This window comes from Zophobas morio, unplaced genomic scaffold, assembly GCF_036711695.1.
Source record: "Zophobas morio isolate AGI-343-1 ecotype UQ-CSIRO unplaced genomic scaffold, CSIRO_AGI_Zmor_V1 ptg000030l, whole genome shotgun sequence".
Taxonomy (NCBI): domain Eukaryota; kingdom Metazoa; phylum Arthropoda; class Insecta; order Coleoptera; family Tenebrionidae; genus Zophobas; species Zophobas morio.
This window is the reverse complement of record NW_026972135.1, coordinates 12,324,720-12,350,687: the sequence shown is the minus strand read 5'-3', so window position 1 is coordinate 12,350,687 and position 25,968 is coordinate 12,324,720. Positions and strand designations below refer to the sequence as shown.

The window sequence follows — 25,968 nt, the reverse complement described above, 5'->3', positions numbered from 1 at the left end:
CAATATGGTTGTCTGGAATTTATGGATAATTTTCTCTTAATTAAGCTCTCTTTTCCTGAGTGCCAACAGTTACGTAAATATCACATTTATAATGAAGACAAACGTTCAAGGCAGCTAGTCCAATACCACCAGTAGCTGAGTGAATAAAAACTGAAGAACCCGGTGTCATATCGCCAACCTTCAAAGGAAATTATTCGAGAAATGAAGTTTGTTCATATGCGTACCATTAAAAGCGCATAAATGACAGTGGAATACACAACAGGAACCGTTGCTGCATCCTCAAGTGTCCATGAGTCTGGTATTTTCTAGACTAAGGAAGAATCGGAAGTAACATAGGACGAAATACCTTGATTATTAGTCATTCCAGCTATTCTACGTCCACTATAAATAAAATGTGTAACTCTTTTTTTCCAAGAAATATTTAGTACCTCAAATCTTTTCCCGAAAATTCAAATCCTATGAGAAATTCTTGGGCAAGTCGGTGGGGTTGTAATATTTCAGGGTTTACTCGCCCAGAAGCAGCCATAATATCTTTAAAGTTAATAGATGAATAACATGTCTACAAACAGTTATCATTTCCATGGAACTAAGTATATATTACGTAACTTACTGAAACCAAAAGTTGTCCATTCAATGGTACTTCTTTGGATAAAGATCCCTGTAACCATTCGAAACTGGATATGTCTCCTCTAGCTTTAAAATATGCATAAGAATGTTCGCAGTTAATCTTCGGCGTCCCTTCCAGAGGCAAATGTCGGTACGTTCCCCAAGATTTATCCTTATAAATGTTCATAGCCATGTTTTTATTGATTTGTTTACTATAAAACGGGTGTTGAGAATCAAATTCCGGAGCATCGTCCATCATAAAGAAACACTTAACTAAGTTTCGATTGGTTTCTCGCCTGATGCAATTTACCAAACCCAATATTCCTTCGGGATTTCGATTTGTTGCATAAACTGTAACATCATTTCTAAGACTTAAAGCATTTTGTAATTCTGGCAGCCAATCGAAACTACTCGAAGATACTTCAACAAACTTGGGCTTAACATTTTCCACCACTTTTTTCCGCAATAAAATAATTCTTTCGTTTGTGGTTACATAGTCCGTTAGAACATCTGCCTCAATAATATCTTTTTCTAAACGGAAACTGATATCTTCTCGTGTTAGAATAAATCCATTTTTGTTAAGAGGCACAAATAATTGTTTTAAGGAGTTTGAGTGTTCCAAAATTTTGCTACCAATGTACAGAAGTACATTACTTTCTGGTGTTAAAGTAACACTTTCAAATTTTATACCAGGTGTTTCGTTCATGGCTGCGTTTGACGAAATGGTTAAATCAGGAATTACGACTGGGAGATTTTCTAAGGTTTTATTGACAAAACCTAATATGTGTTCAGCATTGGGGTCCGTGAATTCGTTTATGATTTCCACAGCTTTGAAATTAGTCTCTAAACTATTTTCTAAGATTATTTGAGTATTGACTGTCACTGCTTCTTCTAATCCTAACGATAAATTATTAGAAATAAATACGTTTTTTTCTAAAACTGGTTCGAGTCGCGGTTTTTTCTTAAAAATAGATTTCACTTGGACTCCATGTATCTCAATTCCACCAGACCTAAACAACATAAAACTCTGTTTTAACTGTAATATGTATTAGTGAGCAGCTTATTTACTTGATCAAGTTGCAATCCTTGTTCACATGAACTTGTAGAAGACACTCTTCTGCATTCTGTTGGTTCACAATATCTACGTGTTTAATGGGATCTATAATAATTTTCTTAATGCCAATCGGAACGAAAAGCAACCTTGTGTCAGACTGAAGAATTTTCATTTGGAGCATATTATCCATAAAAGCGCACCAGTTGTCTTCCCATTTAATCAGACCAATAGAGGCGTCTGCATTGCATCATTTAATTGATTTGAATAAACCGCTAAAAAAATATATAGCGAGCTGACTCTTATTATTATCAAACTAACCTGTAATTGTAACCTCTTAGGTAAAATTCTCGATAAATATAGTCTTGTTCCAATATTTTTGATGTATCGTCACTGAAGGAATTAAAATTTGGTACGACAGTTTGTTGTAGGCTTGCATTAGGACAAAGCTGGATACGACCACTGACAATTAACGAATCTTTTTCTATAACTTCGAAATTGCCTGTCCCGCTTTGAATCGTTATTACTAGTCGTACGTAGCCACTCTTGGGCAGTGGAATGGCTTTAATAAACTTACAGTTTTCAAATAATACAGGAATATCGGAGGGTAATAATTTTCGATTTTGGGCAAATGTTTGCCACACCAGATTTAAATACTCCGTTGCAGGGAGAAGATTACGTCCTGAAAACGTTATCTTAAGTGTTAAAATATTACGTAGTACTATTTTCGACGTTTTACCATCGATTTCGTGGCCTTTCATGAACTGATGTTCTTCGAATACGAACGAAATTCGGTATTCTCTTTCTGCCCTGTCCGAAGATGTTGTAAATTCACTAAATTTATATATGTACCACGATTTGTCGTGATTCCATTGAATAGATGGAGAAATCATGGGGGTACCTCTGCTTACAGGAAACTCTACTTGAGGGTACAATTTATGTACTTGAGGAAGATAACCTTCTGTATATAATCTACAAATTTATTTCATGTTCTTCAAATTTCATTGTTGCTAATTGTTTACCTTCCTAATAGACCCAATAAATTGACGCGACCGTTTTCTACCAGTAAATTATCTTCGCCATTGAGCGGCAGGTCGGATATATTTAGTATTACAGTCCCTTTCAATAATTTATTACCATTTTCGTAAGTTAAACAATTCTCATTCACTAACTCTCTATCTTTAGAGTTGACCAAGTTTGGAAATGTTTGCGAATTCAAATTAGAATCAAAGTTTACTTTACTAAATTTTATCGCTGCTGACACAGCATCTTTGAGTTGAATCACATTGTTGTAGTAAGCAGTAACGATTTTACCAGAAGTGTCACCGGAAACGCAAGTAGGAAACAATTCCAACCCTTTGATAAGATCTACCAATATTAACTGCAAACATATTGAACCCAATGCGTCTTCTTCCACCTTTGTCTTAGTTTCTAAAATTTCTTTAAATGTTTTTACTTTGTTGAGCATCAAAATTTGATTGATCCTTTCGCCAAGAAAAAAATTCTCATAGTTAAAGACTCACAAATAAAATCTCAACTTACGTTATTTCGATGTTTTTGAAGATTGAAAATTTCATCAAATAAGAAGCCAGGACGCGGAAATTATTGACAAATTGTCCAAAAAATATGTTCAAGTGTGGTTTTCTAGAGGGCATTAATTTTGATGACATGGACACAACACCACGTTTTGAAACCACTGCAAATCCTCTATATAAATGACTTGGAGTATTAATTCTATGTAACTGATGAAGCAGACCGACGTATTCTTCATCCAAGTTTTTCTTGCTAACATTATTTAAAATTTTCAGAACCGCTTCATTAGTACGACCACTGACACATACTAATCTAGGAACATCATCTTTTGGCAGTCCACCATTGACTTTATCTTTTTTAAACCTTTGCAATATCACATGGCAATTGTTGCCTCCGAAACCAAAATTGTTAACACCTATAATTGCATCATGGTCTAAAAGCTCAGTAGCTTCTGTCACAACTTTCATTCTATTTTGTTCAATCCCTTCTAGTCCTTTTCTAATTCTTTTCAAATTGATATTGGGTGGTATAAATCCAGTTTCCATAGCAATCAGTACTTTGACAATTGAACACAGACCTGATGCAGGCTCTGTATGACCGATGTTTGATTTCACTGAACCCACGAGAAGCTGTTTTCCACATTTTTTCGCCAAAGCGTTATCTATAGCTTTGACTTCTTCAGGATCACCAGCTTGAGTACCAGTACCATGTGCTTCCACATAGCTCAGTTTTGAAATCTTAATATTACTCTCTTTGTACATTTCAGTGATAAGTTCTTCTTGCATTTGCGACGAAGGGTAAGTTATCCCTTCTTTTTTAAAACCGTCGCAGTTCACTTTCGTATTAATGATTTGTGCGTAAATTCGTTTTGCATTTTTAGATTTTTGCAGGAAAATACAAGTACAAGCCTCACTCCTAACGTAACCGTTTGCGTCCTGATCGAATACTCTGGGTATTCCGTCGGGACTTAAAACTCCTAATCTAAAATAGTATTGTCGTAACAAAGAAATTATTATCTTGTTTAAATATGGAGTCGTACCGAAAAAACTGAATTGTAGCTCCTGGATGGATAGTGAAGTTACAGCCTGCGACTATTGCATTTTCACATTCACCGCTTCTCATAGCTTGGAATGCTGAATGAAGAGCATTCCCAGAACTACTACAAGCCGCATCAGCTACGAATGATGGTCCTTTTACTTTTAAATAATAACTAAGACGATGGGCAAACATAGATTTGACATATCTAAAAGAACGTTATTAATATGTTTACCAACTTGTTGTGTTTTCTCTTAATTAACTATTAATAAGTTAATAATTGTGCGCTAATTTTCTGTTGACGATGTTTAAAATTCCATGTATTTGATACCAATAGAAGCTTTTCCACAAAATATTTGTAAAAATTTTCTTTTATCAGACAAAAACTAGTCTCAAGGTGTAGAACACTCGGGTACAAGATTTTGCAAAAAAGTTTTCAAATGTCAGTGTGAAGGTCGTTTTACTGTTTTACTAGATTCAGATATTGTGGTCAGTATGCGGCAGGTCTTTTGGGAAGAAAGACGTAGGGGAAACCAGCCTATGATGGCATGGTGCCTATGATGGCATACCTTCAAATTTTTTGGACCATTTGAATTTCGCGGTCAAATTACCTGTTCAAGATGCTGTTCTTACTGGTACATGAATGTCTACAAAGCAGTGTGAGTGTAGGGCTGTTTCTTGAAAGGCAGAAAAACAAATGAAGTATTGTTGACTCTCGAAGTAAGTTTTACACATTAATCAAGTTGAAATCATGTTCTTAATATGCTTAACTCAGGGGCATCAATTTAATTCATGTTTTCTATACATGTGACACATGTAATACAGGTGCCAGTTTAGGGTTATGTTGTAAAGGAAAAAATACAGAGATTGATTTTAATAAAACCTCGAATTTCCCTATGATGGGATACCAAAGCTTTTCCTTTGATGGCATAGTATGCCATCATAGGTATAAGGTTTTGACTCTCATAAAAACTGAGAAGTCTTTTTTTATGACAGAGGAATGTCACTTGCAGCCTTAAGTACAATGTCCAGTAAGGCTAAGAGGCAATTATGGGAGGGGAAAAACATGGCAGAGGCTTTGCGGAATGTTCGGGAAAAAAAGATGGGATGGCAATTAGCGTCCAAAATCTTGCATGTCCCTGCTACCACACTACGCAGAAAATTTAAAAACAATTGTAACAGTACCAAAGGAGATTTGGGGGTAAACGACCAGTATTTAGTCGGGAGATGGAAGATCAATTTGCTCAACATATAAAGGATATGGAAGCTAAATTCTTCGGTTTAACATTAAAAGATTTATTAAAGAAGTTAATTTTCGAATTTGCATCTAAAAATAATATAAAAAATCCTTTTAACAAAGAAAAAGAAACAGCTGGTGATAAATGGACTCAGGGATTTTTAAAACGAAATCCACAGATATCTCTCAGAAGGTCTGAAAACACCTCAGCTGCTCGGACACAAGCCTTCAATAAAAATAATATCGCTTTATATTTTAAATCTCTGAACGAGGTTATGGAAAAATATAACTTTCCACCAAACAATATTTACAACATTGACGAATCTGGTCTCAGTGTAGTACAAAAATGACCACAAAAAATTTTAGTTACTAAAGGACGAAAGCAAGTTTGAGTGCTGTCTAGTGCTGAACGAGGACAGCATTTAACTGTGGTATGCTGTATGAATGCCATAGGCACGTTTGTGCCACCAGCCTTTATATTTCCAAGAAAAAGAATGAAAAATGAGCTGATGGACAACGCTCCAATGGGCAGCAAAGCCTATTGTCAACTAAACGGTTGGATGTGTTCAGAGACTTTTGTACAATGGTTGGAACATTTTGTACATTACACTAAAGCTTCGAATGAAAACAATGTTTTACTCTTATTGGACGGCCACAGCAGCCACAAAAGCCTAGAAGTGCTACAATACGCGAAAGATAATGGTGTGATACTATTCTGTTTTCCCGCACATTGTGCCCACCGGCTACAGCACCTAGATGTAGGTTTTTTTTTCACCTCTCCAAACTTATTACCCCCAAGAAATTCAGGCTTGGCTTAAACAACATCCTGGTAGAATCGTCACACATTTCCAAGTAGCTGGTCTTTTCAATAAAACGTATTTGAAGGCTGCTACACCCGCAAATGCAATACACGCGTTTGCCAAAACAGGAATATATTCCTTCGATGACAACATCTTTCCTGACTGGATTTTCCAACCCTCTTCCACAACCGAAAGACCGTTAACCGAACATGACCAATGCCAAAATGGTCAAAAACAACCACAACAAGGAGGTGTAGACGTTGAACTGCCTAAATTAGGCTCTGGAACACCAGAAGCTACTGAAGTTAAACCTTCAACATCAGGATTTGCCAAAGCGAAGTCCACGACAGAAAGATTTCCGTCAACGAGGAAACGAAGCTATTATAGTATTCATGAACTATCTCCATTGCCGCAAGCTTCACTTGGAGCTTCAAGGAAAAGATTAAGAAAACCTAGTAAAAAAGGACATATAAATTCCACCCCAGACATTGATGAATTAAAAAATGAAGTAGAAGAAAAAACTACAAAGGAGAGGGAAAAGTTATCAAGAAAAGCAAAAAGGAAAATTTTGGTTGAAGAAGAAACGGATTATGTCAGTGATAATGAAAAGGTTGAAGACATTGATGACGATGAAGCCGATGTTGCATGTTTATATTGCAATGATATATTCTCTAGGTCGAAAACAAGAGAAATGTGGATTTCATGTAAGAGTTGTGGTTCCTGGTGCCACAGTGAGTGCGCGGGTGTTGAAAAAAGATCAAGCAATTCATCTGCGAACTTTGTGACTAACTTTTTTTGTTAAGTTTTGCCTTAATGTTTCGTTATTTGATGATTTCTATTTAGTTTATTCGTTTGTTGATTCGTTTTGCTACAAATTGTAGTCCTTTATCTTAAATCTATTTTTTACTTTCATAATAACCCGTCAATTCTTAATAAAAATTAACATTACTTAAAAAAAAACTCTAAAAATTCGGGTGTGCCTTCATAAGAAGAGTACTGCCTATGATGACACACTTCATGGTTTTTGGTTCTAATTTTTTTTCAAAATAAATATTGAATATATTGAAAATTTGATGAATTAATATCAATTTCAATATAATTGCTCGTTTAAATTACCCACAAAAAAATCCCCAATATCATAGATGAGGTTATACTAAGGTGTCAAAGTTACGTATGCCATCATAGGTGGTTTCCCCTATGTGTTGTCCCTGTTAACAGACACGCTACGACCAAAAGCTTCAATGTGACAATGATCCTACTCGCAAATAGAACACCTGGGCTATTGTCACAAATGTAGCAATTATTCAGAACAACTTGACAATTATGTTTTTGAAACAATCAAACTTTTTAAAAAGTTCCTATGACAACGGAGGGAGAAAGATGATTTTCTCCTTTAAAAATATTTTAAAAAATCTTAAGAAATAATGACTCAATGCGCCTGCTTAAACGAACTAACCCGTCTATTCCAGAATTTCATCACATGATATTAAAGGAATTTGCAGATTCAATTTTGAAACATTTTTTGTAACCCAGGCTCAAGTCGAATCGGTATTGTGGGTTGCCTAGTTTAAAAACACAAATGGGTCATCTTAGCTGAATAACCTTGTATAATATCAACAAACCAGATAATACGTAAGCTAGTGCTTCCAGTGAATATATTTTAGATGTTAATTATGCAAGTGTTAGGACGTACTAGTTGATATTAGGTCAAAATCTACATAATCTACAAATCAATATAATGAAGTATTCTGTTTATTCCCAAACGACCATATAAGCCCTGAAATTTGTTAATAAAATTTTCTCACCCAGTAACGGCAAACTTCTGCGATTCCGTCTGACCAACGAGAGCAAAATTTTCCACATCTGAACAAGAATAACCGATGAATACACCAGTTTTACTTCCTTTGAGCTCAGACGGATTTACTCCAGCATCCATAATAGCTTCCACGGTCGTTTCCATCAAACCTCTCACGCCAGGGTCTGCATTATTAGCCTGACGATAATGTAGCCCGAAATAGCCACCATCCAATTTGTTAATATCATTAACGAGAGCACTTCTTTTTGGCACATCAGGATGACCTAATTTATATCTTTTCTCGCTTACAGTGACCATATCCGTTTTGTTAAACAGGTTGTCACGAAACTCGTGAATGTTATCGGATTCTGGAAAACGACCAGACATGCCAGATATGACCACGTCTTCGCCAGCTGGTGGAGAGGACAACCAACGACCATATTCAAAATTAGCGTCAAATGGTTCTTTTTCTCGAATTTCGTTTAGAACCATTGTTGATCTACGCAACGCTTCAACACATACAGACACAAAAAATTGCACTGCGTTCGCCACACTACAGATAAGTGGGCAACTATTTTGCTCTTGAAATGTTCACAGATTTATAAATTGGGCCACAGAAATGGAGGGGCATTTTTGTGTGTTAAGATATGAAAAGAAACAATGAATGTTTAATGATTGCCACCTGATCAACTAATTCAAAGCAACATAGACTTTAATTAGATGGGCAAGATTATCTACGCATTTTGATCAAATCACCATAATGAAGCATCTCTTTAATAAAAGTAAACTAAAACAAAAGTTCAAAATATGGAATACTCCACCTTCTTTAACTGAGTTATATTATTATTATTATTGCTATTAATGTTAATATTTATTGAAATAAATCAAAATGTACAAGAACAGGAAAGACAATATAAGTCGAATCAATTTGTTGATTTTGGGTACTGGCTATGTACTACCACAACTCAAGATGTATCAGTTATAGACATCACCGTTACGTGGTATTTGTAAATTCTTGAGGTAAATCGAGAATCTGTGATTGAACCTGAATTATCAAAACACAGACATTAATGGTCAGACAACTTATTTTGTGTCCCCTTGATTCTTCAACAACCCAATAGGTATGTAACCAGACAACTCTAGAACACGAACTGGACGATAGATTTTGAATCATCAACTTTATCAAAGAAGTTTGGGACAATCAGGTATAGTTAACACTTTCACTTTCATCCCACGAAGTCGGCACCTTCAACGGGAGCGGTTGCTCGGGCGCCAGTTCCCTCTTTGGAGAGGGAGCAGCTGCTTTACTCTAACCATAGAAACGGTTCTCTAGTGGTATGTGAGCAGCCGGGACAGAAATAATACTCAGGTTAACCTAAACCTATTTTTAAATTCCTGGTGCGTTACAATACTAAATAAGAAAACAATTGGAATAAAAACAAACTTTCGGTAAACAAAATGAAATGGAAATTCGGTTAAGGTCGACACGTGGACCTTCTAGATCTAGAGGCGTTTAGTCACTGAACGGGGCTGCTCCGGATCCTGGAGATACGGCAACGCTAAAAAAGGGACGATACATCGAAGGTCGCCGTAGCAAAATGATCCCATAAGCACATTATGATTTAATAATGAAAAAAAAAATAAAACAACTTGTTCCATTTAAATTGTATGACAATATAATGTAAATTAGAAGTGTTTATCATATCTAGTCCTTGTTATTGTTGTTTCCGGGTTTTGTTTTGAAATGACCTTGAACTTCACACCTTTACTTTTTAAGGTGGTCGACTACACGTGATAACTTATTTTTTATTGTGATATAACATTATTCTTAAATTTTACAGCTTTAATCTATAATTGTTTTTTTTTATTTCTTTTAAACTAATAGAGGTAAAACATAAGGATCGGAAGTAGGACGCAGTTTTGACCATTTTCTGATCAAAGGAAAATCCAGAAGTATCCTAAAAGAAAACTATACCAGGACGAAGGCAAAAACTCACACTACAACATAAAAGAAAAAATTATAATCTGAAACAAATGGAAATCTATAACAATGAAATAAGTACCTGTCTTTTGTTTGTTGGAAGAAATACAGTGTGATTTTGAAATACAGGGTGAGTATTATAGTAATTGTACTTCTCTTTCTTATACACTGGGACATTGAACTGCGGTACTTTGGTTATCTAGTGTCTTTAATGTGAAATATTTGAATTTTGGCAGTTCAGTTGTATTGGTTTTAATGATTTAAGGCTGATCTTCTGGTGTAATTATTGCAGTTAAGTGTAATTTTCACAGAGACATTTTAAAAAGCGTTGTTCACGTTTTCATAGGACCATTGTTTACTGTTTAATTTTTTTGTAAAAAAATTAAATGTACATATATTAGCGTTCTCTAATATCGTTGAATTTTACAACCATTCACAACCATCATGAAAAAGAAATTAATGAAACGTAAAATCGTAATCAGAGAAGCGGGGCCACATCTAAATTTTAACACGCCATCTCTGTTATAGGGCGCTTAATTAATATACATATATATATATATATATATATTAGGGTGATTCAAAAAAAAAAAATAATTTTTTTTTTCGTGTCAAAGAGGCTCAAAAGTTTCTTTTCAACGTAAAAAAATACCAGTTAAAAGTTGAGCTCTTAATATTAATATTAAGACCGTCCGCATCGCGTTTTTCTATTTCCCATAAGAATAACATGGGAAAATTTTTGTTTGCACCTTCTGATTTTTATTGCTAGCCCGTCGTGTGTCGTGAAAAAAATTCAATCACATATTTTTATAGAGAATTGAACGCTCTACAAAAAGTGTCTCCTATGATTTTGCGAGAAACCGGACTATGATTTTTTAACCCACTGATGCTGAAAATGTTCGGAAAGAGTTTTACTGGCCTTATTATAGCATAAAATTATAAACAATTACTGTTTAAAAAACTAAATTTAAAATGTGTATACATTTTTGTGGTGATTTATTCCAATAAGACCATCAAATTTATTGTAATGCATCAAAAACGTCAAAATTTGGATAAATTTAACTTTAGCCTAAAATAACTCTTCAACTATCAGGTTTCTCGCACAATCATAGGAGACACTTTTTGTAGAGCGTTCAATTCTCTATAAAAATATGTGATTGAATTTTTTTCACGACACACGACGGGCTAGCAATAAAAATCAGAAGGTGCAAACAAAAATTTTCCCATGTTATTCTTATGGGAAATAGAAAAACGCGATGCGGACGGTCTTAATATTAATATTAAGAGCTCAAATTTTAACTGGTATTTTTTTACGTTGAAAAGAAACTTTTGAACCTCTTTGCACGAAAAAAAAAATATTTTTTTTTTTTTTTGAATCACCCTAATATATATATATATATATAGAGCAGGGGTCCTACAGCTTCTGCCGCATCCCGCATTTCGACCTCCACCTCTTTCGGTCTGTCCATTCTTCCTCTTCAATGGCTCTGTCTTCCATTATTTTCCGGATACCTTCTCTCCATTCTAGTGTTGGTCTACCTCTTCTTCTTTTGTTCCATGGTACATACTGTATAGCTCGTTTTGGCCATCGTTCATCTCCCATTCTCATTACGTGGCCGTACCATAAAAGTTGTTTCGATTCTACTGTATCTACCGTGTTGTAAATTCTTCCAGTCTTTCTACGGATTTCTGTATTTGGGATATGTTCTAGTTTGGATATCCGACACGCCCTTCGAAGATAGTCCATTTCTACTACTTCCAACTGTCTTTTGCTTTTTTCCTTCATTTGCCAACATTCTGAGCCATATGTTAAAATCGTTTCTACAACTGCCGTGTAGAGTGTCATTTTTGTTTGTAGTTTGATTTTCGGCGACCAGAGTAGAGAATTTAGTGTTTGAGTTATTTTTCGACCCTGTTGTACTTTGTTTCTTATATCTCTTTGTGATGTCCCTTCTTTGGTTATTACGCTACCTAGATATTTAAATTCATCACATTTCTTTATTTTCGTGATCGACAGTTGGTCATCTTTTTCTTCGTCTTTTATTTTTAGGTACTCGGTCTTGTTTAAGTTGATAGTGAGTCCCCATTCCTCATATTCTGCTGTTAGTTTTCGAATCATGTAGTCCATGTCTTCCTCATCGTTTGCTATAATTACTTGATCATCTGCGAAAAAGAGACTCGTTAGGTAACTATTTCCTATTTTTATTCCCATTTGTGTGCATTTTCTCCTCCAGTTTGTTAATGCTTCTTGTATATATATTTTAAATAGTGTTGGAGACAACGAACATCCTTGTCTCAAGCCTTTTGTAACTGGAAAAGGGTCTGAGATAGTATTCCGCATTTTGATGGCGCCTTTTGCATTTCTATACATATTCATTATAGCTTCAATGTAAATCTTACTTAGGTCTGCCTTCGTCAGTGTCTCAAAGAGTGTTTTTAAGGGCACAGTATCGTAGGCCTTCTCTAAGTCTATAAATACTAGATGGGTAGGTAGATTTCTGGATATTCGTTTTTCTATAATTTGTTGGAGAACGAATATATTGTCTATGCATATAATGATAAGATTAAGCTATGATAAGCTTAATTAATTATTTATTATAATAGACTGTGCGGTTTCTAAGATCAACTAGTTACAAAATGTTATTGTTATTACACTATTTTTAATTCTCTTCCAAAAATTCATTTGCACAAAGTGTAGTAAATTGTGTACACGAATCAATTTTAAAATGAAGCGTTTGTGATACTTTTTAAATTGGGTGGCGACATCTAGAAATATTTTGGGCAAAGACCACCGATGATGGCTTAAAATTCAGGTCAGAAAGATCAAAGACGCCGACATGAGTTGTCCCTACTGATTGATGTCTATACTGTGCCTCGATTGTGACGGTCTCATTTTCCTGCAAGTCTCTTCACGCTTAAGTATTAAGGGTTGCAGTCTCATTAACCTGAGACACCTCCGGTATATTCACGTATTCACTTCAATTTCGGTCTCTCTCTCCTAGGCATGGGCAGATTCGGTCATCACTACGAACATATCGTTCATCGTTCGATCCCTACGAAGACCCGGTTGTCAAATGTCGTTCATTTCGTTCACTTCGTTCTTAGTCATTCAAGGCTCAGGGATCTATTGACGAATCATTCGGTGATTCGGTCTTTCGGCTCTTCGATCAACGGTCTTAGTTTCCCTTTTGCTTGGTTCCGATCACGTTATAGGAAACGCCATGTGGCCATGAATAACAGACTCGGAACTACTGAAAATTAAAAAAATTGATCAAATTTATAATGTTTTAATTTATATGTTCTATTCATCCTAAACAGTTCATTTCTTTCCGTCATTGTTTGAGTTTTTTACAATCTTCCTAAAAAGATTCGTCATGTGTAGAGAGCGGATTTCTAGGTTTAATGCTTTTTGTGAAAAATGTAAGCACTTCAAAACATGTAACTATGATACAATTTGGAGTCATCTGACACATTTTTTTTTATGCTTATTTGCTTTTTTTCAATTTTATGCATATTAAAACTTATATGCTTATTTAATGCTTTTTTCGACGAATATGAGTTTTAATGCATATTTTGTTCAAATCCCGACCTTGTCGGGATGACAAATACTTGTTAGTTAGCCGTATCATATCGTATGCATTTTACCTGAACTTGACCATTAAAGTACACTTACTCGAGACCCTTTCTGTGAATAGGTTCCGGTCGTTTGGGTAATAAAATTTTATTATAGGATTGGAAAAATACTCCATAGATTTTGACTTTAAATCCTTACTTCCGTTGGTAATGAATTAAAGCTTTTAACCAGATGTTCTTTTTCGGCATTTTGCGGCAAGACCGTTGAAGATTTTCTAGAAAAAATGAGTATTGTACCCAACTACCTACCTTAAAATTTTTCTAATGGAAACTTTTAAGTAAATGAACCGTTTATTTCACAACCATCAGTCTATCGCATCTGTCGTAGTACAGTGTTATACGTGGTTCTCCCTTGTTACATGTTGAGTTCTTTTTGGTACTATTACTAATATTTTAAAAGAATGCCGAAAGTAAAATCGACGCTGGATGAGTGGATAAGGGATTTTCCGGAATTAAAATTAGAAAAGAACAAAATATTCTGCAGAGCTTTTGTGAAAAGCGTAAGCCCACTAATTTTTTTTTATCTATTTTCCTTTGTTAATCCTGTATATGTACGTTGACTTAGATTCAAAGTGATAAAAAATATAACTTGACGCAACATGTCAGAACGACTCTTCATGTAGAAAGGAAGAAAATGTTTGAAGTTTCTAAAATTAAACAGCAGACCATACATGCATCAGTTGCATCTACTTCCACAAAAGATGAGCAGTTTCAGTTTAATTTCGATTTATGTAAAATGATGATCCAGTCCAATATACTTTTAAAAAAATTGGAGAAAGGCCCTCTTCAAGAATTCCTTGAAAAACACAGCAATCGACATATTCCGGTTGAAAGTACTCTCCGAAAAAATTATGTAGGCCCAGTGTTTCAGCAAGTTTACAACGAAATTAAACATCGCATTGGAGATAATTATTTATGGTTCGCTGTCGATGAAACAACCGATAGTTGTGGAAGATACGTGGCAAGCTTAATTATTGGAATCTTAAATGAAAATTTCCCTAATCGAGGGTATGTAGTAAGTTTGAAAATGTTCGATAAAACAAATGGTAATACGATTACCAGATTTGTAAATGACAGTCTTACGTCACTATTTTTGCCAAATGCCGTACCGGCGAATAAAATTTTATTGATGATCTCGGATGCAGCTCGTTATATGTTGAAAGCAGGGAATAATCTAAAAATGTTGTACCCCAATTTAATTCACTCTACTTACATTGCCCACGGTTTAAACAGATTGGCTGAAGGAGTACGTTTGCAGCTTCCTACTGTTAATAAATTAGTGGCAAATGGTAAAAAAAATTTTGTTAAAGCCCCACTAAGAGTGCAACATTTTAAGGAAAAATTTCCAAACATACCATTGCCCCAGAGCCGATTATAACGAGGTGGGGAACATGGTTACAGGCCACATTTTATTATGACAAATATATCAAAGAATTTGAGGAAGTAGCTACGGAGTTTAGTGAAGCTTCTTCTCAATCGATTAAAGATTGCATAAATATTTTGGAAAACAAAGTTTTGCGACAAGATCAAGCTTTTCTAAGAAGCAATTATCAATTCGTACCTATGTGAGGTAATAGAAAAGTTAGAAAAACCCAACATGTTGTTGGTAGATGCCATAAACTTAGTGAAAGAATTTAAACAACAAGCAAACGCAGTAAGGGGTGATATCGGTACTAGAGTATCTCAAAAACTTGACGAAGTGTTAAATAAAAATGCAGGTTTCGGTGTTCTTTCCGACGTTGCTCGTGTTTTACAAGGCCAGAAGGTGGAAAATTTGGAGTTAGATTCAACATTAGTTGCAAAATTCAAATTTGCGCCAACAACGAATGTGGATGTTGAACGCAAATTCTCCAATTTTAAACACATTTTAAATTATCGGCGAAAAAATTTTACAGTGGACAACTTGGAACATATTACAATCATAAATTGTTTTAAAGAAAACTGAAATACGTGTGTAAAATATAAAGTCTAGGATTATTGTAATAATATTTTATCCAAAGTTCTAAGAAGTGTTCTTTGATTTGTAATATGATTATGTTTTTAATGCTTTTTTGCTTAAAATAAAACTTTTTTATTGAAAATGTTGTGCTTATTTAAGCGCTTATTCTTAATTTTTTTGTGCTTATAAATCCGCTTTCTAGTCATGTGTTAATAGGTGTTTTTTTTTTTTTTTCAAATACTTATTCTTTTGTAAAAAATGAAATACTACTGAAATTAATCTAAAATAGGCTGGAAAACTTATGTTCTTGATTAACTCCGTAAAGATTGAATAGCTTGTGATACTCGTGTTTGATACAGAACATAGAACTGTGCAGGAGTCATGGATCCAAGTATCCAACGGAGACAAGAACCAGTTAAGACCATGTGAACGAAATGAACGAAAGAACGACTAGTTTCCGTGGGGAACGATTCCGGTCACTCGTTCCTTTGAACGGCACATCTCTACTCTCTCCCTTTGTCCACCAAACCCGACAGACGTTTGCCACGAATGCAGAGGAAAAAATTAGTTAATTAGGGTCATCCCAGATTGGAAACGCGGTAGTCCCAACGGTTATTGGTTAGTGCAACCGCAAGAGGACATTTAACATCCAAGGTGTACAAATTTCATTCGAGATACACCCACATAAAACTTTATGACAGATAATGAGTGAAACCTCTGCACAATGGCAACAGTAATTTATTGCTTTTAACACCCCATGCGACCAGATATCGGCACGTTCCGGCAGAATTTTTCAGGGCCGTACTCTGTTAAAAAAATAAGGTGAAATAATAGACAAATTGTATTAGTTAAATAATATTTATAAGATTATAAGTCACTTTCAGACTCAGATGAGTCGTTATTTATTGAAATTATAATTTCGTTAGGCCGTGTATTTTCAAATGTTGATTCAACTTTTATAACATGCCGGATACAATTCTGCCATTTTTCAGAAGATATGAGTTCTGATTGTTGTCTAATGAGATTTACTACAGCGGGAGAACTTTCTGGACGATTATTATATTTTCTAATATTATATCTATAACATTACCGAAAGCAGGTAAAACTTTCAACTCAACCCGAATACGGCTCTGTATAAAATGACCTGTCAAGCCCTTTTCATAATTTATGGTTGCGGCTTCAGGAGCACCGATTTTTGAGTGATTGGTCCCATAAAAATTTATGTGGGTGTATCTCGAATACGGTTACAGTAAACACTGATTTAATTTTTCATATGACCAGACAAAGTAACAAAAAGGTAAGCTGACAATTCTTTTCCAAAGCACCGACTTGGGCCACCCCACGGATTCTACCCCCGCCTCTCCCCCTTTTGCTGAGCGAACGCCACACTTGATGCCCAACGTGGAGCGTTCGCTCGGCGATATATAATCTACTATTTACTGTGATATTTTTTTAAACATTCTTAACTTTTGGAGTTTTAATCTATAATTGTGTAAAACGCAAGGATTGCATTACAAAATCAGAAGTGTGAAGGGCATCGAACGCGGTTTTAACGATTTCCTGATAAGAGGAGCATGCAGAAGTATGCTAAAAGAAAAAACAACAGTAGCACTAATTAATTTTTCTTTTTACAAGTTAACTTTAGGTGTAGAACATTATAAGAATATATTTTTTACGTTACCGAGTACCTTTTTACATAGAACCATATAATTTTGCTTCTGTGTGGTAAGGTAAAAAAGAAATCAAAACAGTTAAAAATCCACTCAAGTCTGTATTTTAATTAACAAATAGAAACTGTCAATAATTTTCAATTTTATAACGTCAAAAGTCATTTTTATATAGATTATTTACTACAAACGTAACAACTGCACTTTTAAGCAGAAGACTTAAGATAAACAATAAATGATGTCACTACGTTTAATTTTCTGAGTTAGTTATATATCTAAAATGGAGTAAGACTACTGCTATAAAGTTACAATGTTACTGACACCATTAACGAGCTCTGGATTGTTTAAAATCGTTACATGATCGCCATTTATGGTAACCACCTGTGTTAAATTCTCACACACTTTTGACAACTGATAGTCATCGTCGTCGTCAACCAAGGGATATTTCGCTTTGAATAAGTGTACTAATGATTTGATTTTCTTATTTCTGAATATGTAATTCATCATTGCTTGCAACCGTTTATACAGGGTAAGAGGTGCCTGTTTTTCCAGTTTCTCTTTGTTAATGGTTTCTGGAGGTATCAAAGCTAGAGCTACATCAATTCGTTGTTCTAAATCTTTGGCCTTTAACAATGCTTCCTAAAAGAATAATAGTAAAAACTGATAACAATAAAAAATATAACAAATTACCTGATATTCTGAAAGTACATCGAACGGAATTACGAAACTCAAAACTTTATTCAAAACTGCCATTTGAAATTTGACATCATTTTCACACTCAAAATTTCTTTTTACAGCAGAACTTGAGTATGTTGGGGAACCATCTATCAGAATAACTGTGCCAGTATAACCTCGGGTTTCCAATAAACTCATAAGTTCTATGCCAACAATAGCCCCAAATGAATATCCAATGAAGAAAAATGGAACATTTCTAGTTAAGTGACATTCAATGTGCTAAAAATTTATATAATTTTGAAACAACCTAACACGTATACATTTAGTGCAAACCGAAATCGTATTTTCTGTTATTTCTTGAATACTATTTTCAGGGTGTTTATAGTTGTATTGTATTCCTATGACATGAGCTTTCAATGAACTAGTCAGAATTTCGAACGGTTTCAAATTTCCCTCGACGCCTGGTAAAATAAACACTATTGGAGCTTCTTCACTGGACTCTACTTTGGTTGTTAAGTGAACCACAGGTAAGTGACTAGTTTCGGTATCAGGAATATACTGAATGAGCAAATTGGTGCCTTGCTCTGCTTTTTTACAATCTTCATTTCTATTCACATTTTCTTCCTCCATTTCACTCAATCTGAAATAAAATAATTATGTTTGAACTAATATGTGCTGCTGCATTTTTAATTTAACGATTAATAATAATAATGGTCAATTTTTAATGGTATATTACTTTGCAAATGTTAAACTCCGCACGTCTTTGGAAGTTACGTAGATTTCAAAATCCTTTTCCAACAGTTGAATAATTTCTGTACCCACCATCGAATCCATACCAAGTTCTGCAAAAGTCGTATACTGACTTACAGTTCTGATGTCTTTTATTCCTATAACGTGAGCAACCGCTTCTACTGCACTGAGAATGTCACCTTTGTGGTGTTTTTCGGCAACTATCATACTAGAAACAACTGGATAATCATGTCTCAGTAGCACATCTAATACTTCAAGGCAGCTTGAAATTCTTTGTTGCAGAGTGCCACCAATCACTAACTCTCTATTCTCCTTTTGCATTTTCGCTACCAAACCAACCTTAAAGTAAGTGTAATTTTAAGATACTTTGAAAAATGTTTTAGTTACATCACCAACTGCCCCCCATTGGATAGCTACAGCAGGCAATCCTTCTCGCTTTCGATCCTCACATATTCTTTCCATCACAGAGTTTGCCATACCATAGTTGCTCTGACCCGCATTACCGAGACCACAAGAAACTGAAGAAAACACAACAAAATATCTAGAATATGTCGTATAAAAATGTTTGTTGTGTTGGCGTTGAGGGACAACCTTAATTTTGGACATAATTTCCTGCTAACTTTGTCCAAATATGCCGTGGCGTAAGCTTTTGGTGTCAACGAAGCAAGGAATTTTTCTTTAGTCTGATCTTCGAATAGTGCGTCTTGAAGAACAACAGCCAAATTAAAAATGGCATCGATTTGTCCCAATTCGTTCGCCTCTTTTATTAGATTTTCACATTTTTGTTCCGTGCTTACGTCATTGGCACACACTTTAACTTGGACACCGTAAGATTTCCATATGCTGCAATCGCTTATTGAACGGCAAAATGTTTAAGGTTTATACATTTTACTCTATTCTTTGCTGATGGTAAGCATTTTGAAGTCCCGATCTTGAAGTCAGCACTAGCTTCCTGGCACCTCTTAAAACTAACCAATCACTTAGTTCTAACCCAATTCCGCCTAGTCCACCAATAATGACATATGTGTAACGTACGTCACAACTGAATCTTCAAAAAAAAAACTTAAAACTAATTTCTGCCACCACCAACCACCTTAAATTAGCAAAATTAAAACAGACATAGGTATAGCATCAACAAGCGTATTCTCAAAGAATGGCATGAAAAATACTGTTTTCTTTTGAGAGAGGTAGGTCTGTTTTATATATAGGACCGCACACAGTACATGGATACGACACTAATTATACGAATAAATATTTTTGACGATATTTAAGAAGCATAGGATTTATGTTTAAGGTTTTGGATAAGCGAATCGGAATTATGGAGTTAGAACGCTTAAAAAAATTGAGATGAGTATATATAACTCAAATTAAAAGATAGGTACAGACTAGAAGGTCGTCACAAAGGATATCTAGAGAAGACATGGTATGACACCCATGAACTTGTTAATCGAACTATTACTGATGGCAGCAAACAAATTCCCTGAAATCTATCTATCTACCTGACTGTTCGCGCTAATCAAATTTTTCCAAAGATTCCTATTTTCCAGCTGATAATAAAGATTTCCTAAAGACTATCGATATAATCTAAAATATAACGTCAACACGTTGGAATTTAGGACAAAAAATGTGAGTTTTCTTAATAATATTAGTTAATAACGTACACATAAACTGTCATAATTATGTAATTCCCACTTGTAACTTACCGTGGATGCGAACAAATTTGTAATTTATCAATCCTAGTCACACCATTGTTACTTTCATCTTCATTCCGAAGCTTGATTAAAATTCTACCGATATGTTTACCTGTCATCATATATCTGTAAGATTCCTCTACTTGGGCAGCATTAAACAAAATTCTAGGAAGCGGTTTTACAAAACCTGCCTTAATTCCTTCCAACAAATGGTTTATCAACTTAGACTTCAGTTCTTTAAATGAACTTCTAAAAACCCCATCTAATACTATTCCATGATAAATGGCTTTATTTTTCATAAATAAAAGATTTAAAGAACTGTCATTAGCCAGATCATATTTGCCGATTTCCATAAATTGTCCATTTCGTGCTAGACATTTAACCGAAGCTTGTAGCTTATCCTCACTTAACGAGTTCAAAACAATGTGAACTCCTCTACTCTTAGTTTCCCTTTTGATCATTTGTTCAAATGATGTATCCCGTGAGTTACCTATGTGGCTGTCTGGAATTTGAGGGTAATACTTCTTTAAGTAGCCTCTTTTTTCTTGAGTTCCAACAGTTACGTAAATTTCGCATTTATAGTGAAGGCAAACGTTCAAAGCGGCCAATCCAATACCACCAGTCGCAGAGTGAATAAGAATTGAACAACCCGGTTGCATATTCCCAACCTGTAAGACAAGAGATTGCATTTGATGCATTCTATTACAAACGTACCATCAAAAGAGCATAAATAACAGTAGAATATACAACAGGAACTGTGGCTGCATCTTCGAGAGTCCATGAGTCGGGTACTTGCCAAACCAAAGAAGGATCAACAATAACGTGGGAGGAAATTCCATGACAGTCAGTAATTCCAGCTATCCGACGACCACTACAAATCCATTGGATAACTTGCTATTTACCTGAAGCTGTGATCAATACAACCTTAAATCTTTTCCTGAAAATTCAAACCCTGTTAGAAATTCTTGGGCAAGACGGCGTGGTTCTAATATTTCTGGGTTCACACGAGCAGAGGCAGCCATAATATCTTTAAAATTAACTGAAGAATAGTAAGTCTACAAAAAATAATTTTCATATAACGAGGATGCACCTCTGCTGGACTTACTAGACCCAAGAACCGCCCTTCTTCTAAGGGCACTTTTGCATTTAAAGGTCCTTCTAACCACTCCAAACTGGATATATCTCCTCTATTTTTGAAATACGCATAAGAATGCTCGCTGTTGACCTTAGGCCTTTCTTCCAAACGCAAATGTCTGTACGTTCCCCAGGATCCGTTCTTGTAAATGTTCACATCCATGTTTTTACTGATCTGTTTACTATAAAACGAGTGTTGAGGATCGAATTTTGGAGCATCGTCCATGATAAAGAAACACTTAACTAAACTTCCATTTCTTTCTCTTCTGATACAGTTTATTAAACCCAATATTCCTTCGGGTTTTTGATTTGTTGCATAAGCTATGACATTTTTTCCAAGATTCAACGCGTTTTGTAGTTCCGGTAACCACTCGAAATTACTCGAAGACACTTCAACCAGTTTGGGCTCAACAGAGTCCACTTTTTTCCGCAATAAAATAATTCTTTCATTTGCTGTCATATAGTCAGTGAGAATGTCTACATCATTAGTAATTTTTTCTAGTCTAAAATTGATTTCCTCCCGTGTTAAGATAAACCCTTTTTTTCTAAGAGGCACGAAAAACTGTTTTAAACTGTTTGATTGTTCTAAAATTTTACTACCAATGTACAAAAGTATATTACTTTCTGGCGTTAAAGTAACTGTTTCGCACTTTATACCAGGTGTTTCATTTAAGGTTGTTTTTGACGAAATGGTAAGATCGGGTGCAACTAATGGCATATCTTCTAGAGCTTTGTTGACGAAACCCATTATATGTGTGGAACTTATATCAGTGAATTCGTTTACAATTTCCACAGCTTTGAAGTGATGCTCTAAAGTATTTTCCAAGATAATCTGTGTATTGACCCTCACAACTTCTTCTAAATCTAAAGTCGTACTATTTGGAACGAAAACGTGTTTTTCTAAAATTGGTTCCAATCTTGCCTTTTTTTTAAAAATAGATCTAACCTGAAGCCCATGTATTTCGATTCCACCACATCTGAATAAGACCACACTTAGCCTTAAATCAACATTACTGAATAACTTATTTACTTTATCATGTTACAATTCTTGTTCGTATGTGCAGGTAGTAAACATTCTTCTCCATTCTGGCTTTCGACGATTTGTTTATGTTTGATGGGATCAATGATTATTTTCTTAATTCCAACAGGAACGAACAGCAGTCTTGTATCAGTTTGAAGTAGTTGAAGTTGAAGCATATTGTCCATGAACGTAGCCCAGTTATCGTCCCACTTGATTAAACCCAAAGACGCATCTACATTATATGTTTTTATACCTCTGAACAATCCACTACAAAAAAATCAGAAATCTGTATTTTACTAATACCACACTTACCTGTAATTGTATCCCCTTAGATAAAATTCTCGGTAAATTTCATCTTGACGCAAGATATTTAATTTATCACCATGGAAAACATTGTTAGGTGGAAGATTAACTTGTTGCCCAACTGAATTGGAACAAATGGTTATTCGTCCACGAACTACTAAAGAATTTTTTTCAAGAATTTCAAAACAACCTGTCCCTCTTTGCAGCGTTACGAGAAGTTTTACATAACCACTGTTAGGCATTGTAACAGCTCTTATAAACTTACAATTTTCGAAAATTACAGGAGTGGTATCAAGCTCAAGATGCTTAGTGTCGGCAAATGTTTGCCAGGCCAATTTTAAATATTCGGTAGCTGGGAAAAGGTTGCGTCCTGAAAATGTATTTTTTATAATTTTAAATATAACATAAAAGTTGTGTCTAAAGTTACCGTCGATAACGTGACCTTTAATAAACTGATGTTCTTCATATAAATACGAAATGTTATATTCCACCTGTTCCTTTTCCGTAAATGAAATAAATCCTTTAAACTTATATCCCAGCCACGACGTTTTGTGATCCCACTGAATAAAAGGAGAAATACTCGAGGTGCCTCTACTTACAGGAAATTCGACTTCAGGGTAAATCTTGTGAACTTGGGGAAGGTATCCTTCAATATATAACCTACAAATTCAATTATGATTTCATTTCAGAAACTGTAATTTTTTTACCTTCCAAGCAAATCCAAAAAATTCACAGTACCATTTTCTGCCAGTAAATAATCTTTATCTGTGATCGACACATCGGAAAGATTTAATGTTATCGTGCCTTTGGGTGGCTTATTAGAATTTTCAAACACGAAATTTCTTGAGTCAACTTTCAAGTTACAAAGTTTTATAGCTTCTAATACAGCCTCTTCCAATTGGATTATATTATAGTAATAATCACAAATAATCTTGCCATGGTCATCACCGAAAACACTAACAGGAAACAGTTCTAACTTTTTGAAAATATCTACAACGACTAATTGCAAACACACTGATCCTAATATATCTTCATCTATTTTTGTTCTCGATGTTGAAATTTCTTCAAAAGTTTTTACTTTATTGGCCTCCAAGATACTATTAATTCTTCAACCAGAAATGCAGTGTCTTTTAATTAACAACCCAGAAGAAAATCTAAACTCACCTTGCTATAATGTCTCTGGAAGCTGAAAATTGCAATAAATAAGAAGCTAGTAATTTAAAATTTTTGACGAACTGTCCAAAAAATATATGCAAACGTGGTTGTTTAGGAGGCAAACGTTTTGATGACATCGACAGAACACCTTGTTTGGAAACTATTGCATATCCTCTGTATAAATGATTTTGAATATTCATTTTATGTAACTGATGAAGGAGACCAATATATTCTTCATCCAAAGCTTTATTACTAAAGTCGTTTAAAATGTTCAAAACTGCTTCATTAGTACGACCACTGACACAAATTAATCTAGGAACATCGTCTTTTGGCAGTCCACCATTAATTTTGTCTTTTTTAAACCTTTGTAATATAATGTGACAGTTGTTGCCTCCGAAACCAAAGTTGTTAACACCTACAATGGCATATTGTCCTGGAAGCTCAGTAGTTTCTGTCACAATTTTCATTCGGTTTTGTTCAGTCCCTTCCAATCCTTTTCTAACTCTTTTCAAATTGATATTGGGTGGTATAAATCCGGTTTCCATAGCAATCAGTACTTTGACAATTGAACAGAGACCTGAAACGGGTTCTGTATGACCAATATTCGATTTTACTGAACCGACGAGAAGTTGTTTTCCACATTTTTTCGCTAGAGCCCTGTCAATAGCATTAGCTTCTGCAGGATCACCAACTTGAGTACCAGTACCATGTGCTTCGACGTAGCTGAGTTTTGAGAAGTCAATACTACTTTCCTTGTATATTTCAGTCATAAGCTCTTCCTGCATTTGCGAAGAAGGATATGTTATGCCTTCCTTTTTAAAACCGTCGGAGTTCACCTTCGTATTAATAATTTGTGCGTAAATGCGTTTTGCATTTTTAGACTTCTGGAGCAAAATACATGTACAAGCCTCACTTCTAACGTAACCGTTTGCGTCCTCATCGAATACTTTGGAAACCCCGTCACGACATAAAACTCCCAGACTAAAAACACTTTGTTAGAGTAAAAAATTATTAGCGGATACAAATGACTGTACCGAAAAAATTGAATCGTAACTGCAGGATGTAAAGTTAAAGTACAAGCAGCCACAATCGCATTTTCGCATTGACCACTTCTGATAGATCTAAATGCAGCATTGAGGGCGTTCCCAGAACTACTACAAGCTGAGTCAGATACAAAGGACTGTCCTTTAACTTTCAGAAAGTAACTGAGACGATGAGCGTACATCGATTTAAGGAAACTGAAAAATATATAAATAAGACGATGAAATTCAACCATAAAACGAATTACGTCCATCACTGCAAAGTTTTTGCTCTGTGTGTTTAGCACAAGGTATTAAAACCTGTGTTAAACATCCCTGTGCACACAACGCTAATTTTGAAAACAGTTTACAAAATTATCTTACCCTGTTATTCCAAACTTCTGCGGCTCCGTTTGTTGCATAAACGTGGGATTTTCCACATCTGACCAACAAAGACCCAAAAATACCCCAGTTTTACTTCCTTTGAGCTCTGACGGATTTATTCCAGCATCCATAACAGCTTCTATAACCGTTTCCATAACAACTCTCAAAGCAGGGTCCATAAAATTAACTTGACGATGATGAAGTCCAAAATATCCAGCATCGAGTTTGTCGATATTATCAATAGGACCATTTCTTTTTGGTAAATCGTGGTGATCTGCTACCCATCTTTTGTCGTTCACAGTAATCATATCCTTTTTGTTGAGTATGTTATCCCGAAATTCAAAAATATTTTCCGCTTCTGGAAAATGACCAGACATACCGGATATAACCACTTCATCGCCAGGTGGTGGAGATGATAACCAACGAGCATATTGAAAATTAGATTTAAATGAATCTTTGTCTTTAGTTTCGTCGAAGTCCATCTTCAGAGGTACGTGCAAATTATCGGTTACACTGCAGCAAAGAAATTTTATTTGCAAAAGTATAAACCTGTAGCTTATGT

At 35.0% G+C, this 25,968-nt stretch overlaps 1 protein-coding gene across 1 annotated transcript; it reads right to left on the bottom strand.

The window, feature by feature from the left end:
* Positions 1-17,437: 17,437 nt before the first annotated feature.
* Positions 17,438-25,968, bottom strand: LOC135138180 (fatty acid synthase-like). Its single transcript, XM_064068083.1, has 18 exons — positions 25,407-25,968; positions 25,038-25,241; positions 24,013-24,984; positions 23,556-23,954; positions 23,276-23,508; positions 22,858-23,218; positions 22,555-22,812; positions 21,496-22,501; positions 21,315-21,445; positions 21,105-21,261; positions 20,403-21,058; positions 19,592-19,747; positions 19,291-19,542; positions 19,087-19,240; positions 18,686-19,038; positions 18,283-18,589; positions 17,965-18,228; positions 17,438-17,913 (listed from the first exon to the last, which is right to left on the bottom strand). The coding sequence occupies exons 1-18, from the start codon at positions 25,886-25,888 to the stop codon at positions 17,572-17,574; spliced, it is 6,687 nt and encodes a 2,228-aa protein (XP_063924153.1). The 5' UTR covers positions 25,889-25,968; the 3' UTR covers positions 17,438-17,571.

Bases quoted from the DNA above. Each gene is read 5' to 3' on its own strand.
- LOC135138180 (XM_064068083.1), bottom strand. From the start codon at position 25,888: ATGGACTTCGACGAAACTAAAGACAAAGATTCATTTAAATCTAATTTT. The intron at 25,242-25,406 runs GTAAGATAATTT...TATATTTTTCAG, and splicing joins CAGAAGTTTGGAATAACAGG to TTTCCTTAAATCGATGTACG. The intron at 24,985-25,037 runs GTACAGTCATTT...AAGTGTTTTTAG, and splicing joins GTTACGATTCAATTTTTTCG to TCTGGGAGTTTTATGTCGTG.